This window comes from Drosophila elegans, unplaced genomic scaffold (assembly GCF_018152505.1).
Source record: "Drosophila elegans isolate 14027-0461.03 unplaced genomic scaffold, ASM1815250v1 contig_133, whole genome shotgun sequence".
Classification (NCBI taxonomy): Eukaryota; Metazoa; Arthropoda; class Insecta; order Diptera; family Drosophilidae; genus Drosophila; species Drosophila elegans.
In genome coordinates this window covers 1449836-1464412 of record NW_024545499.1, presented here as the reverse complement: position 1 = coordinate 1464412, position 14577 = coordinate 1449836, and the positions used below count along the sequence as shown (strand labels likewise).

The 14577-nt window shown below is 50.5% G+C and overlaps 5 protein-coding genes across 5 annotated transcripts in view; all 5 read right to left on the bottom strand.

The window, feature by feature from the left end:
• Positions 1 to 2474: 2474 nt before the first annotated feature.
• LOC121467596 (putative uncharacterized protein DDB_G0287599) overlaps positions 2475 to 14577 on the bottom strand; it is a 42431-nt gene continuing 30328 nt past the window's right edge. Inside the window, exon 2 of the transcript XR_005977662.1 lies at positions 2475 to 2639. The gene's annotated coding sequence lies outside the window, so the exon portion shown is untranslated. The remainder of the gene's footprint in view (positions 2640 to 14577) is intronic.
• On the bottom strand, positions 3224 to 5471 carry LOC108147347. Its single transcript, XM_017273777.2, has one exon. The coding sequence runs from the start codon at positions 5469 to 5471 to the stop codon at positions 3348 to 3350; it is 2124 nt and encodes a 707-aa protein (XP_017129266.1). The 3' UTR covers positions 3224 to 3347.
• LOC108147348 lies at positions 5537 to 7122 on the bottom strand. Its single transcript, XM_017273778.2, has one exon. The coding sequence runs from the start codon at positions 7070 to 7072 to the stop codon at positions 5537 to 5539; it is 1536 nt and encodes a 511-aa protein (XP_017129267.1). The 5' UTR covers positions 7073 to 7122.
• Positions 7800 to 10600, bottom strand: LOC108147345. The gene has a single exon (XM_017273775.2). The coding sequence runs from the start codon at positions 10325 to 10327 to the stop codon at positions 8048 to 8050; it is 2280 nt and encodes a 759-aa protein (XP_017129264.1). The 5' UTR covers positions 10328 to 10600; the 3' UTR covers positions 7800 to 8047.
• On the bottom strand, positions 11559 to 14441 carry LOC108147346. The gene is made up of 2 exons (XM_017273776.2): positions 13144 to 14441; positions 11559 to 12744 (listed from the first exon to the last, which is right to left on the bottom strand). The coding sequence occupies exons 1-2, from the start codon at positions 14293 to 14295 to the stop codon at positions 11728 to 11730; spliced, it is 2169 nt and encodes a 722-aa protein (XP_017129265.1). The 5' UTR covers positions 14296 to 14441; the 3' UTR covers positions 11559 to 11727.

The following is a 14577-nucleotide window of genomic DNA, read 5'->3' as shown; positions in this document are numbered from 1 at the left end:
GATTATTGATTGCACTTCACTTATTTTTGTCAATTTTTTGCGTTTTTTGTGAATTCAGTTAGCAGCTTTTTTTGCTGTTTCTGGGATGTTTGTGCACTTTGCTCCGATCTGGCTGGCAAACGGTAAATGACAGATCTGGCGCAAGATAACGTGGACCGAAACCGACATCGGCGAATACCCGATCGATCAGGCGGATTATTCGACGACGAAGCGCACCTGTTGCCAGGTGTAAATGTGGACCGCTCGCAACGAATAACTCTTTCAAACTGATCGAGCCCCGTGGATGTGGATCGCTCTGGGCTTGGATGCCTAGCTGTGAGTCGTGTTTGATGGAGTGTTGATCAGATCGCAAATCTGGTTTTTCAATTATTCGCCCAAATAAGCTTTCAGTTTCGCTTTTTTCGTTAAAGCCATCTAATACCTATCCAATCATTTAATTTGTGTTACTGCAAATTTACTTAAAATAACTTTATAAGCCTAAATATTTTGGTCTTCAACTCAAGCTGCAACTCCAACATCGAACACAAAGCATGTTTGATGCAACCTGTGCTTGCGTCCTATAAGTATTCTATAATTTATAGGCAAAATTTAGCTTACATACATGTATGTATATTTAAGCGTTATAGTCCATGTAGAATGCGTTAGTATTCTAAGCTGCGTTTCATAGGCATCATGGAAAGATTAAAGTTATAAGCTGCCAAATTCAAAAATTTGAATTTACAACCCAAAATTTTTAGATTTTGTTATAACCAAAATTTTCTTAAAATTTTTGTATTTACAAAACAAGCTTTTATGCATATATGCTTTTGCAAATTTCATTAAAGCCTCTTAATACCCAGCCAATCATAAAACTTTTGTTCCTGCAAATTTACTTAAAATTGCGTTATAAACATTACTATTTTTATCTTCAACTCAAGCTGCAACTTAAAATTCCAACACAAAACATGTTTGATGCAACTTTTGCTCGAAGTAGCACCCTATAAGTGTGCTACAATTTATAAGCAAAATTTAGTTTACATGTGTACATGTATGTATTTAAGCGTTATAGTCCATGTAAAATATGTTGATATTAAAAGCTGGGTTTCCTAGGCATCATGGAAAGATTAAAGTTATAAGCTGACAAATTCAAACATTTTCAGTCTTTAATCTAAAATTATTAAATTTTGTTTCAGCAACATTTTTTTTAATTTTTGTTTTTACAAAATAAGCTTTTAGTATCATCACGATGTCAATATCAAAATTTTGCTTATTTACAGTAAATTTCTAGAAATAACTTTTAAAACCTAACTCTTTTGATCTTCAACTCAATCTGCAACTCCAACATTGAACAAAAAACGTGTTTGATGCAACCTCTGCTCGAAGTAGCATCCTATAAGTGTACTGCAAAATGTAGTCTAAATACATGTATGTATATTTAAGCGTGATGGCCCATGTAATATTTGTTAGCACTCTAAGCTGCGTTAGGCCTCACGGAATGATTCATGTTTTAAGCTGCTAAATTCAAAAATTTGAGCTTAAAATGTAAAAATTATTAGATTTTGATTAACAACACAAGCTTTTAGTATTATCAAGATGTCATTCTAAACGTTGAATATATTTTTAAGAGGTTGTCTATAAGATCCCAAGATCTTAAATAATGTACGATTTAGAAATTTCAATTGCGATGAGGGTTATTGATTTAAAATTCCTTAGCAAAAAAATTAAACTTGCAGCTCACTAGACATTTCTCAATTGATAATTGTTTTTATTCAGTTAAGCCTTTGCGTGTGCAATGGGTAAAAATGGGTTTTCAAATTATTTGATTTTATTTAAAGTCTAATTATTATTATTTAAAGTCGATTTATTATCACTTTCATTATAAATAAAGAGATCTCTTTTTACATTGTAGAATTTTTTAAAGATGTAGAAATGGAATAGTTCTAAATAGGAACCAAAAAATAGACAAAGCGCTACTTTAAAAGAAAACTGTCTTGTAGAATTTGTTAAAGAATTTGGAGCAATCTAACTAGAGTATAGCTAAAGAGATGGTAAGCAATCGAACACAATCCCTTCCATACAAAAATGGATTTGTGTTTATGCCCAGTTATAAATGTATGTTTCCAAAGATGGTTACTGTGAAATAGGATTTGTTCAATTTGTGACGTTAATAAATTACACTTATCTTAAAGTGTAGCATGAGCTACAGTCAAGAGAAGAGCGATTTATTATTTTGAACTTAAATCGAGGCTAACCCATTTTCAGTCGCTCTGCGAAGCATAAATATTTCCCAACCCATGACACGTACTTAATTAGTCTACGAGAAGAAGTGCGATGTCAACCATGCTGTCCATGCTGACGGGTTCAAGGTTAATTAGCCGCTGACCATGTTAGTTGGTCACCATGCACTCCAACTGGAGATCATTAGGCCGCACATAAGTACCATCTCAACGCGGTCTGTGGGCTAATTAGACGCTGAGTGTGAACGGAAACACAGCGCCTCTGGTTGCTGCTTCTTGTTGCACTGCTTGGGATGCCCCATGATGCATGATTTATGGCATTTGGAATGGTGGATCGGCGGCGTGTGAAGCTCCCGAGGGGCCGGCCACCAAAGACTTACCCACGGATGCATTTACTCAGGCTGAGTTGATCACTTGGCTTACCTGAAAATAAAATGGAAATAGCAAGCGATTAGTTAAAGCCTAACAAGGGCGAAATGAATATGTTCTGCGGGCTGAGAATAGGAATTTGGGGCTGGCGTTGACGCTATCACAAAATCAATTTGGCTAATTGCAAGCATAATGGCCTCGTTCGTCGTCACATTTCCTCAGACACCGCCAAAAACGGCAAGGAACGTCAAAGGAGCAGCCCCCAAATGTGTGCAGACAACTTTTTGACACGCCAACTCTGGGAGGCAGAAGGCGAAACTCCGGGGGGCGGGACGAGGCTCGTTTATTAGTGGAATCGAATGGCCCCCAAAGTGTCATCAAATCAATGCAAACTAGCTCAAATCGAAGACGGCTGCGAAACTTTTCCGGCCAGCATTTGCGCCCCATTAAGCTTGATGGGGGGTTGGCGAGGTGTGGGCCTACAAGTCGCCCGGCAAATGGGCAATTTTGTTGGCCATAAAGGGCCATCGTAATGGGAAAAGTTTGCGCCGCATCAGGGGCACAGGTGTGTCCCCGGACAGCGAAATAGTTTCCCACTCCACCCCGCTGCTAATAGATTTCCAAATCAATAGACCATCCCCGGGGAGTTTTTCTGTATTTTTCTTCACGAGAGTTTCGGCAACTTCTCACTGACTTTGGGCCACGTTAAATTTTGACATTCAAACACCACAAGTTTAGTTGCTTAGCTAGTTGCTAGCCAGCTCAGGCGTTCAGCGTGCTCTCGATGACGGACACCACGTTCTCGGCCATGTCACACAGGTGCGAGTAGGTCTGCATGTAGAGGCTGTCCCTGTAGGTCTTCCTCGAGCGCAGTTTCTTGAGTAGGTACAAGCCGAGATTATCCTTGCGCAGCTGACGCATCCAGGACTTCGGTTCCGATCCTTCGTCCTCGGTGTCGTTATAGTCCCACCCGTCCTGCTGCCTGACCTGAAAGCGGTTCACCTCCAGCTTCAGGCCATTCAGCTCCATCGAGGCCATCAGCTCCTCCCACTCCTGGATGCCGTTGCCAATGCAGCCGCGCACGTAGATGAACCTGGAACGGATCCTCTCGTCATCCCGACAATAGTGAGTGAGCGAACCCCGGCCGCCGCCCCGCTTCAGTGCCTCTTGGACGTCGACTAGCTTGGCGAAGTGCCGCGTCCGTTGGTTGGAGTCAGGAAGCCGCAGGATTAGCTCGCGGATCGTCTCCAGTCGCAGGTCCCAAGCGGCCTCCCGGGGTTTCTTCAGGGCGTGGTGCAGGGCCTTAAGGGTCTCCAGGTCGTCGAACCGCTCGCAATGGTAGCCCGGATTCTCGGCGTTGAACACCTCCCGTTCGTCGAGAGTCCGGTCACAGGGACACACCACCTCGTGCGGCTGCAGAAGCGGAACTATGCTGGCCTGTAAATGGGTCAGGTCGTCGGCCATCTGCTTCTTGGACTCGTCCGTGACCAACTGCTGACGGCGCCTCAGCTGGTTCGTGTACTCCGGGGCCGGAACACAGCGACCCGTCAGCCGGGCCACGAAGTTGCTCTGCACCGTGCCGACGACGTTCGGGAAGATGCGCAGCTCGTAGCACTGCTTCAGCAGGTGGCAGCCACGCGGCCGGAACAGAGCCCGGCACACGTGCTCCTCGCCCGGGAAGACGGTGAAGGTGCGCTGCGACAGGACGAGGCTGTCCTGCCAGCGGTCGGCGACCCGCTTGCCGGTGCGCTTGCAGTCCAGAACGGCCCACTGGCAGCTGAGCACCTGGCGGCCCACGTTCTCCACACGGGCCACCTCCTTGACGACGTTCTGGTACGGGTGGCACTCGAAGAAGACGTTCGCGATCTCGGGCACGATGCTCCGCTTGCCACAGTTGTGGAACAGCACGCCGTTGATCCTGACAGCGGCCCCGGTGGTCCAAGTCTCGGGGGCATGCTCGGCCGTGCGAGTCTCGGCCCGCTGCTCTGCCTCCTCCGGCGAGAATAGCGACGAGTTGCTCATGCTGTGAACGGAGTCGCAGGACACCCGCTCGATCGGCTTGGTCTTGACGCGTCGACCAAGTCCCTCGTGCAAGGTGCCGCCCACCACTTCTAGCTTGTCCACCTCCGGGAAGAACTGCACCACGCGCCTGATGTCGCCGCTCTGCCGCTCGATGCGCTCCTCCAGCTGTCGGCAGTCCAGCCACTGGGCGGTCTTACCGGGGTCCCTGGCCGCCGAGCCCAGGATTTCCTGTCTGGTGGCGCGGGTCAGGCCGCTGACCTCCAGCTCCGCCCGCCCGCTCCGCTCGGCCCGCGGCAGCGTCTCCTGCAACTCCGGCAGGATGCGACACTGCTGCGGGTCAATCTGGGCGGGCAGGACGGCCGGCTTGCGCTGGGCCAGGGTCGTGGGGCTCAGGCGCCCCGCGAGGTCCAGCATCCGCTCCACGGTGCCCCGATCCCTGGGGGCCGACACGTTGATCAGCATCTCGTGGGGCCGGCGGCCCAGCCTACGCTGGATCTTCGCCTGGACGGCGGCGCGGTTCTGGAGCGTGTCGTGCCACAGCTTCAGGCGGGGATCCATGCTCAGCGACTCCCGCAGGTCCTCGGCCAGCGAACACTCCGACTCGGACGGCGTGAAGGCGCCCCGCTTCTTGTCCAACATGTCCTGGACAATGTCGACCACTATCTGCTTGCTCTCCCGCATTGTGACGACCTTGAGGGAGTTCCGCTCGCGGAAGGCAACCTCCGTGCTTTCCGACAGATTCGCCACTTTGTTCCGGTGGGTCTCAGAATCCCTCGAGGACACGGTCTGCCCCCAGGACTCCACGGTCTGCATCAAGGACTGCGTCAACAGACTTGCCCTTTTCATCTTAAGTGAGTTTTCCATGCCAGTGTCTCAAGTGTTTCGTTTGTGGTTCCCTTTTTTTGTTTTTATTTTCCGCTCGACGACAGCTAAATCTGAGCCGTGCTCTCGATCACCGACACAATGTCCTCTGCCGCATTGCACAACAGTCCGTACAACTGGAAGTAGATTGAGTCCTTGACAGTTAAGTCCTTGGCAATCCTCTCGTGCCATTCCTCCAAGCAACTGGCGATTATTCCCCGCACATAAATCATCTTTGTGCGGTGGCGTTCCCTCAACCTTTCAGGTAAGTCCACCCTGCCGAGTGGTGGATCAGGTGCTCCTCGCAAGCCGTCGAGCAGGCGGGTTAGTTCGGACAGGTGCTCAATGCGCTGCCGGGTGTCCTGACCATGACACACCCGATGAATGAGCGAGTGCACACTGTAGTCCCAGGGGCGGGAATACGAAGGCGAAAGACTCACCCGCTCGCAAAACTCCTTCAGGCGCTCCAAGTCCTCGTGTGTGCGGCACTGGAAGCTTCTGTTGCGCCGGTTGAAGGCCTCTCGCTCCTCCAGCTCCCGGGCATATGGACAGAGGATCTCGCCCTGCCGCTCCAGTGGCACTGGCGGCAAGCAAGGAACTCGCGGTAGTCTCTCCAGTTGCAGGCGGTCCAGGTACTCCTTGGGCGGAGTGCAGCGACCGTTTAGGTTCAACGTGAAGCCATAGGGTCGGCAGAGGAAGATCCGAGGTCTGGTGCAGAGCAGCCAGCGCTGCTTGACGATGGCCACGAAGCGGGGCTGGTACAGAACGGTAACATCCCGGAACTCGCCCGGAGAAAGCATGAAGGGGCCCACATCAAACACAAAATCTCCGGAACAGGCTTCCATCAGAGTGTCGTTGCCCGAGAAGAAGTTGACCTGTCTCCAACTGAACTGTACTTCTTGGCTTCCGCTATTCTCGATGCGAACTATGCTGCGCAAGTGGCGCTGGAAGGGATGGCAAGTGAAGGTTCTATCCGCCAGTGGCGAGAATGCCGGAACACGTGGCCAGTAATGGACTCCGTTGATACGGACGCTTGGTTCAATCGGCGATTGCTGGACCTCGTCTCCTCCACTCGACTTGAAGAGTTCAACGGAGCGATCGTTATAAGTGACTTTTGGGTAGGGAACAGTCAGAAGGGCCTTCTGACAGTCCTGGTACCTCCTGCCCAGCACCTCTAGACTAGAGATTTTGGGTAAACCCTCGTTGTCATCCTCCTCTTTTGGATCTTTTCCCCCCAGCAATTCAGCAGCAGAATGTCTTGGAAGACCTACAGTCTCACCAAAAACCCTCACAACGTTCCCCTGGCGATTGAAGATCATCTTTTCTGGAATCCTGCCCACCTGGTTCCGCAGCCTCTCTTGCAATGCCCGCCGCTGAACAATCATGTTCTTCCAGTACTCCAGTCGACGGTCCACTTTAGTCCTACATTTTCCTGACGAGGGACCCAAACATGAAGATGCAATCGAGTCCGACTCGTGGTGGAGACCACGCTCAGCGTGCTCCTTCAAAATGTTGTCTATGAGGTCATTGCCCAGGCCTTCCGTTTGGATAATGTTCTCGGAGGAGCCCTCTTTGGTCGGCAAATTCTCCGGACTTGAGCACATTTTAAACTTATTCGTTTTCAGGGTGTGAGCTCTCGATATTCATGTAAGTGTTTGACTTAAAGGTCGAGAGTAAGCCCACAGTCGAAAATATGTTTTACAACATGGATAACGAATACATTATTTTAACTGTGGTAAATGGGACATAATGGACATCTTATAACCATTTGATTGGTTGATTAAAGTTTAATAGAGTGTATATTATCTTAAAGTGGAATTAAGACAAAAGCAAAATTGATATTGGGACCCATGAATAAATACTCCCTCAATAAGTAACAATAGAAACAGGTTCTGCATTTCAACTAGATGGAAAAAAAAACGCCCTGGCGAAGAAGAAACCAAAAATCGAAGTCTAAAGAGTTCCGAAAAAAGCGAAAGTATTATATTAAATCTAGAACTTATAGATATTTTTGAAAATAATGAGTTTTAGGGTATGTGCATTGGATTCAAAGATTATCACTCATACGTTCAGTTGCGTTTGATCAAACAATTTCTTCTGATTTTAAGTGTCGTATGAATAATTTTTTTCTTTGCAGTACATAAAGTTACCTACTCTAGGCCATTTATAATTCCCCCCAAACTGACTATTTCAAAACAGTCACCTGAAGAAAACAAATTGCTGAAATGAGATCGGTAGAAGCAAACAAAATATTTAAAAAACAAAAATGAATAAATGTTTCTAGATGAAAAAGCGCGTCACGCATAAAAATCTCATTTCATAATTTTTTTTCCCAGATAAGGGCAATTAAAAAAGATATGATTAAGATAAAACAATTTTAAGCTCCAAAAATTTTTAAAGAATCTATTGTAAAGCTTTCCGCTGTCTCTCCTCTGCATCTCTTCTGATTTTTAAATGTAAGTGCAGCTCTGCCACACTTTCAACAGGTTGACCAAGGGGAAAGTCTTTCTGTCACCAAACTCTTGATTTTATCTCAAAACAACGTAGTCACTTATGTTTCCCCTTGCATCTTTTTTTCACTAGGTGGGCACTTCCTCTGTGCTCTCAATGACGGACACGATGTCCTCGGACATGTTGCACAGGTGCGAGTAGGTTTGGATGTAGAGCGAGTCGCGGAAGTATTTGGAGCGGTACAAGCGGCGCATCACCGCCGCCCGGATCTTCTCCTCGTCCAGCTCCGCCTCGCCGATGATTTCCATGAGTTTCTGCATGTCGATGGTTGTCACCGGACTCGGCGGCGGTCGAAGCTCTTCCCCGCTCAACTCTTCCTCCTGCTCAGAGTCGCCTAGCAGGTTTTGGTAGAACCGCTGCAGCTCCGGCTTGAAGAAGGAGTCCTGCACGTTGCACATGAGGTCCTCCCACTCGGCGATCCCGTTGCAGATCACACCTCGCACGTAGATGAACCGCGACCGTTGCTTCTGCTCGTCCCGCTGGGAGGCGGTGGTCAGAGGCGATGCTCCGCCCAGCAGCGGAGCGAGGAGGTCGGTGAACTCGGCGAAGGTCTGCTCCCGCTCCACCAGGCCCTCCACCCGCAGGATGAGCTCCCTGATCGTGGACAGACGCAGATCCCAGAGCGGCTCGCGGGGCTTCTTCAGGCGCTGGTGCAGGGCGCGGAGCACCTCCAGGTCGTCGAAGCGGGTGCAGTGGTAGCCCGGGTTCAGGGCGTTGAAGGCCTCGCGCTCGTCCAGCGGCCGCTCGTAGGGACAGCAGGCCGGCGGCGGCACCACCATGGGCGCCAGGTCTCCCAGGTGGGTGGTCAGCTTGTCCATGGCCAGCGCATCCGACTTGCAGATGCAGGCGCACTGGCACTCCAGAAGCTTGGCCAGGTAGTCCGCCGGCGGGGAGCAGCGTCCGTGGAAGCGCAGCAGCAGCGACTCCTGGCGGCCGCAGAAGATGCGGGGCTGCACCTGGAGCAGCCACAGCTCCATGGTCATGGCCACCTTGCGGGGCTGGTAGAGCACCACCAGGCTGCGGCTCTCGCCCTGCGCCAGCCGGAAGCCCTCCAGGTCGAAGTAGAACTCGTTGTCGCGGGCCAGCAGCAGCGATCCGCGGTTGTAGAAGTACGTGCTCTGCCGCCAGGTGAACGAGAGCACCTGCTGGCCGATGTTGGTCAGCTGCAGCACGTGCTTGATGCGCCGCCGGAAGGGATCGCAGCTGAAGCGGGTCACGATCTCAAAGCACTCCTTGACTCCCTCCCCGGGTAAGTAGTCCACTCCGTTCACCCGCAGTCCCACCTCCGGCACCTCCGGCACTTTCGGCACCTCCGGCACTTCCGGCACTTCCGGCACTTCCGGCGCCATTCCCGTGGAATGTTCCTCCGTGGCGCCCAAGGACTCGCAGACGCACTCCTCGGAGCAGACGGACGGACTGTCACTGTTGGTCACCGTGTGCAGGGAGTCCACCCTCACCAGGCTCGTCGTTGGGGGTCGCTCCAGCTTGGCGATGGCCGTGCCCTTCACCTGCAGGTTAGCCACGTCGGGGAAGAACTCGACCACGTTCTGTATGGCCCCGAAGCGCTGCTCCAGCCGCTCGTCCAGGAATGGAGACTGCAGCCAACCCGGCGGGGGCTTCTGCTGCAGGGCCTCCCTGCCCAGCAGCTCCCGCTTGCTGATCTCGGGCAGCCCCACGATCTCCACGTCCTTGTAGCCCAGCCTCTCGGCCCGCGGGGCCGTGGCCTCCAGTCCGGGCATGGGTTGGCAGGAGCACGGATCGCATAGGTCGGGAAGCTTGGCCACCGGAGCGGTCATCAGACGCTCGCACTCCATGCGGTCCGCGAAGTCCAGCAGCCGCTTCACCGTCTGCCCGTCGCGGTTGTCCAGCGTGGAGCGGCGGTTGAAGAGCACCTCGCTGGCCAGCTTGCCCGTCTCCCGCTGGACGCGCCTCTGCAGCTCCTTGCGCTGGTGCAGCACCTCCTTCCAGTAGCGCAGGCGCTTGTCCACGTGCGGCTCCCGCTCCGGCTCCTCGCGTGGCCACGGCATCTCGGCCAGGTGGCAGGAGGAGGAGGTCTCCGGGAAGTCACCGCGCCGCTCCACGAAGATCTCGTTCAGGATGTCCTCCACCATGCGCTCCGTGTACTTGCCCATGGGCGAGGTGGCGTTCAGCTGGGCCTGCGCCACCGAGCGGGTCGTCGGAGCGGACAGGGTCGAGGGCAGCGACACCAAGTTGGCCAGGGTGAACTTCGAGAAGTGCTCGGACTCGATTTTGCGGATGAGTGTGGAGTCCGTCTCGCTGATGGCTTCCCCCCCCATCGCCTGCGACTGATTCTCCTCCAGCACACTGTCCTTGTCCTGGTTGTCCATTTTGAAAGGAGTGAAAGTGTAAAGATGCCTTGGAGTTTGGGTACTCCCGTATGTTAATGTTCCAATGTTACAACAAATATAAGAACACTCGGATGTTAGTCAAGGTGGAATCAAGAAGACAAATGGAGGCAATCGCTTCCAAGCCAGCTGATACTCATTTATTTGAATGTCCAATATTCCGTCTTGATGGTAAGCCAAAAGTTGCCCACAGCCTGGAAAATGTTATGTTTTCTCGTTGACCGATAATAATTGTTGATCCACATGCGTGTCGATATAAAATAAAATTTTAAAAAGCGTACTTATAAGTCGAATGATTGATCGTTTTTCGTCACAAAATTTGATATCAGAAATATTCTATGAGATGCAAGTGCAATTGTTTTTTTTAACACTCTTAAGGTACATCAATACTATGACTCGAAGTCCATTCCGTATGAGTTGGGTATTGAAAAAACCGAAGAACACATTTCTGACTACTATTATTTCAAAAAGCTGTAAGAAAAATATTTCATCATCAAGTTTACTTGGTATAGTTTTCTGCGTATTCAAAGAAGTATAAAATTGTTAAGTATAATTCTCTGGAAAAATTTGTTATATAAAAATTGGTTGTTGCCCGTTACCCGTGAAGTAACGTTGAAAAGTATGTAACGAGTAGAAGGAATCGTTTCCGACCCTATACTCGTATGTATACTAGGATCTGATCAGGATCAATAGCCAAGTCATTCTAGCCATGTCTTTCTGTCCTTAATTATAAGACTCTGAGTATGTGATTTGTTCACATACCTATATATCGGTAGACACTCAATTTCGAAAATCGAGACATTATTTTAAAAGTTATTGGCAATTATGTTTTGTTATGACGTAACTGCTTATTTGGAAAACGAACTCTGCTTGTATGAAGAGCAGCGGAGAGTTCTTTGCTTGCAGTGTTGACAATGCTGTTCGGCAGATGGCGCCAGCCAAAACCAGATTTTCTTGTGAGGGTATATTTAATTTATTTATTTATCTATTTTATTTAACTGAGTATTGATTTTCTAAAAGTGTAGGAGGACCATCCCCTCATCTTCGATCCGAATATCCCTTGTTTCGATCTAACCATCACAGCCGATCTTTATTTCTGCGGCTATATATTAGTAGTCTCCTCCTCACACTATGTATACTGACGTCCACTGTGATTTATATTGCAAGAAGCTTTGCAATGACGTCTTTTGAGGATTTAAGTAACCTGTTATAATTGATCTACATTATAAATATTTTTATTCCATTTGTATATTGCTGCATTAAAAAATATATGAACGGGCAAAATGAAATTAACCGCAATTTGTGCCTAGGTTCACTGCTATTCGCTTCGATTTATACGGTTTGGAATTCACAAATCGTCTTATCTCATCTGCAGATGAATCCTAGTCGGCGGTGCTCTCGATCACGGACACAATGTCCTCGGCGGCATCGCAGAGCAGGTCGTAGGTGTGCATGTAGAGGGAGTCCTTGAGGTACTTGCTGGTCCTGACTCTCTTCGAGACGTGCTCCACGATCTCCATTTCGTTGGACGGCTCAGTCGGCTCCTGCCGACGGTCCTTTTGGGACAGTCCTTTGGGCTCCTGGAGGGAGGTGCGCTCAGCCAGGTAGCGCAGCAGCTCCAGCTTGAAGAACTGGTCGTCCAGGCCGAGGGCCATGACCTCCCAAGCGTCGATGGTGCTGCTGATGGTGCCGCGCACGTAGATGAAGCGAGCACGCTCCCGCTCCGGGTTGTGCTCCAGCAGGGGATAGGCGGAGCACCTGTTGCACTTCATCGGCTGCAGCTGGTCCACCAGGCGGTTGTGGAGGCTCTCGCGCAGAAAGCGGCTCTCCTGCTGGCCGATGACGCGGCGCAGGGTCTCGATGTTCAGGTCCCAGGGCCGATCGCGCGGCTTCTTGGCCTGTGCGTATATGTCCTTGAGGGTCTCGAGGTCCTCGTACCGGTCGCAGCGGTAAGAGAAGTTCTGGGCGTTAAAGACCTCACGATCGTCCAGGACTCGTTGGTAGGGACACCTGAGCGGAGGGTTCTCGATGATTGGCGCCAGACTGGCCTGCATCTGGAGGATGTTGCTCGCCTGCAGCCGCTGCTGCTTGTCCACCGGCAACTGCCGATGAGCCTCCAGGCGCCGCTTGAAGGGAGCCGGCATGGTGCACTGGCCCTGGAGGACGACGTCCAGGCGCCGGGTGCCGCAGAACGGCGAGCGGGCGAGTACCACGGACCAGCGTTGGGTGAACAGGCCCACCTTTTGGGGCTGGAACATCACCCGGACGACACGGCGACCCAGTGGCTCCAGGATGAACTCGCTGTTGTCGAATACCAGCTCGGCGTTTTTCGGCAATCGGTCGGAACGCAGGCGGTACTTGCTTAACCAACCGACGTGCACCAACTTTGGGCTCAGGTTCTGAGGGAAGTGGAAAGGTTAGAAAACCTTTCTATATTTCCTACGGAGGGGTGTAACCACAAGTTGAGTTTCAACCGGATTATTTATAACTTGATAAGGCTTTAGTTGAAGAGGAAAATATGGTTTTAAATTATTTCCATTATATTCGTTAAGCATGGTAAATCAATTTTAATAGTATACCAACATACTGTAACGAAATCCTATTAATTACTCAAAATAAATTATTTAGCATATTAAGTAAATACAAAGGTAGGTATTAAAATTGTTAACGCACTATTGACTGTCTAATGGTGTATAAAAATCAATTTCCATTAAGTCTAGTCTTGTCTAACATATTCTAACTTACAAATCGGACATTGTTTGAAAACAAAAATTTTCCTAAGTGACAGCAGATTTTACCTGGATGTCCAGTAGCACCTTGACCGACCGTTGGTACGGATCACATGTGAGCAGAAGATTAATGCCTCTGCCGGTGGCGCCGCTTAGATTTTCGTAATCGAGGAACTTGCCGTTGACCATCAGTCCGTTCCTGTCCTGAGTCTCGTCCAAATCTTGGGTCTCCACCTGGCCCACGCCCTCCTCTATGTCAACTTTTTCGGGTTCCAACTCCAACTCACCCTCACCTTCACCCTCTCCATCCCCCTCAAAGAGCAGCTTCTCGGGCTCCTCCTCTTCCTCGTCTTCCTCCGACACCGTGGAATCCCCGGATATATGCCGCAATTCGAACTCGTCGACCTTGGTGGTAGGTGGCAGTTCAGTGGCCACGACCTCGACTGCCGGCGTGACCTGCAGCTTCTGCAGATCGGGCGCGAACTCGAGCACCTGCTGGATGGACTGCCTCTTGGCCTCAAGGCGCTGGCCCAGGACCTTGGAGCGCTGCCACTGGCTCTCGGTCGCCTCAGGGGTCATATGGGTGGCGGCCAGCTCCTCCTGGGTGACCTGCGGCAGGCCGACGAACTCCACGGGCTGCAGGAGCGGTTTGGCGGCGAACAGCTCGTGGGTCTCGCGGCAGAGGTCGGGGTCGCAGCGCGGCTTCAGCGATGCCAGCGTGGCGTTCTCCTTGAGCCGCACGAGCGGTCTCGAGCGGTCGGCGGTGTCGAGGACGCGCAGGATCATCCGCTTGCTGGCCTCGTCGATGGTGGTCGAGCGGTTGAAGAGGACGTCCTCGGCCCGCTTGCCCGTCTGCCGCTCGATCCGCTCCTGCAGCCGCCGGCGCTGCTCCAGTACGCGGTTCCAGTTCCGCAGCCGCGGGTCCATGTCCAGATCCTCGTCCAGGGCGATGTTCGTGGCCGACCTGCTCTTCAACCCCGTGGTCACCACCGGCTGGCAGAGCTGATCCAGGCTGGTGTCCGACTGCTTCAACTGGAAGTTTTCCATGCGAAGGACTTCGTTCAGGATGTCCTGCAAGGTCTCGGCGGCCAAGTACTTGGACCCCTGCTCACCCCCATCACGGTCATCCAAGAAGTTCTTGTTGGTCAGGTGAGAACTTCCGGTCGACAACGCCGAATACTTCCCCATGGAGTGTATAACCGAGTGCTGAGTGCGCCTCATGTTGGTAGATTGATATAGTTTCACAGCCCTTAAGGTGATGTTTGACACAAGTGTGTGATGCTGTCGGATAAGTGTATACGCATGGCTTATTCTGCCTTACACTTCTCCATACAGTTACTTAGCTTTTACCGATTTTCTTATTTACCTACATTCCATAAAACTTAAAAATTCTTTTAATTTTGAAATTTGGCCAAAATGATGTTACACCTATAGTCTTAATAGTCTGTTTAGACAAGACCGCATCAATGATATGCTACTGAAAAAAAATTCTCTAAATATTTC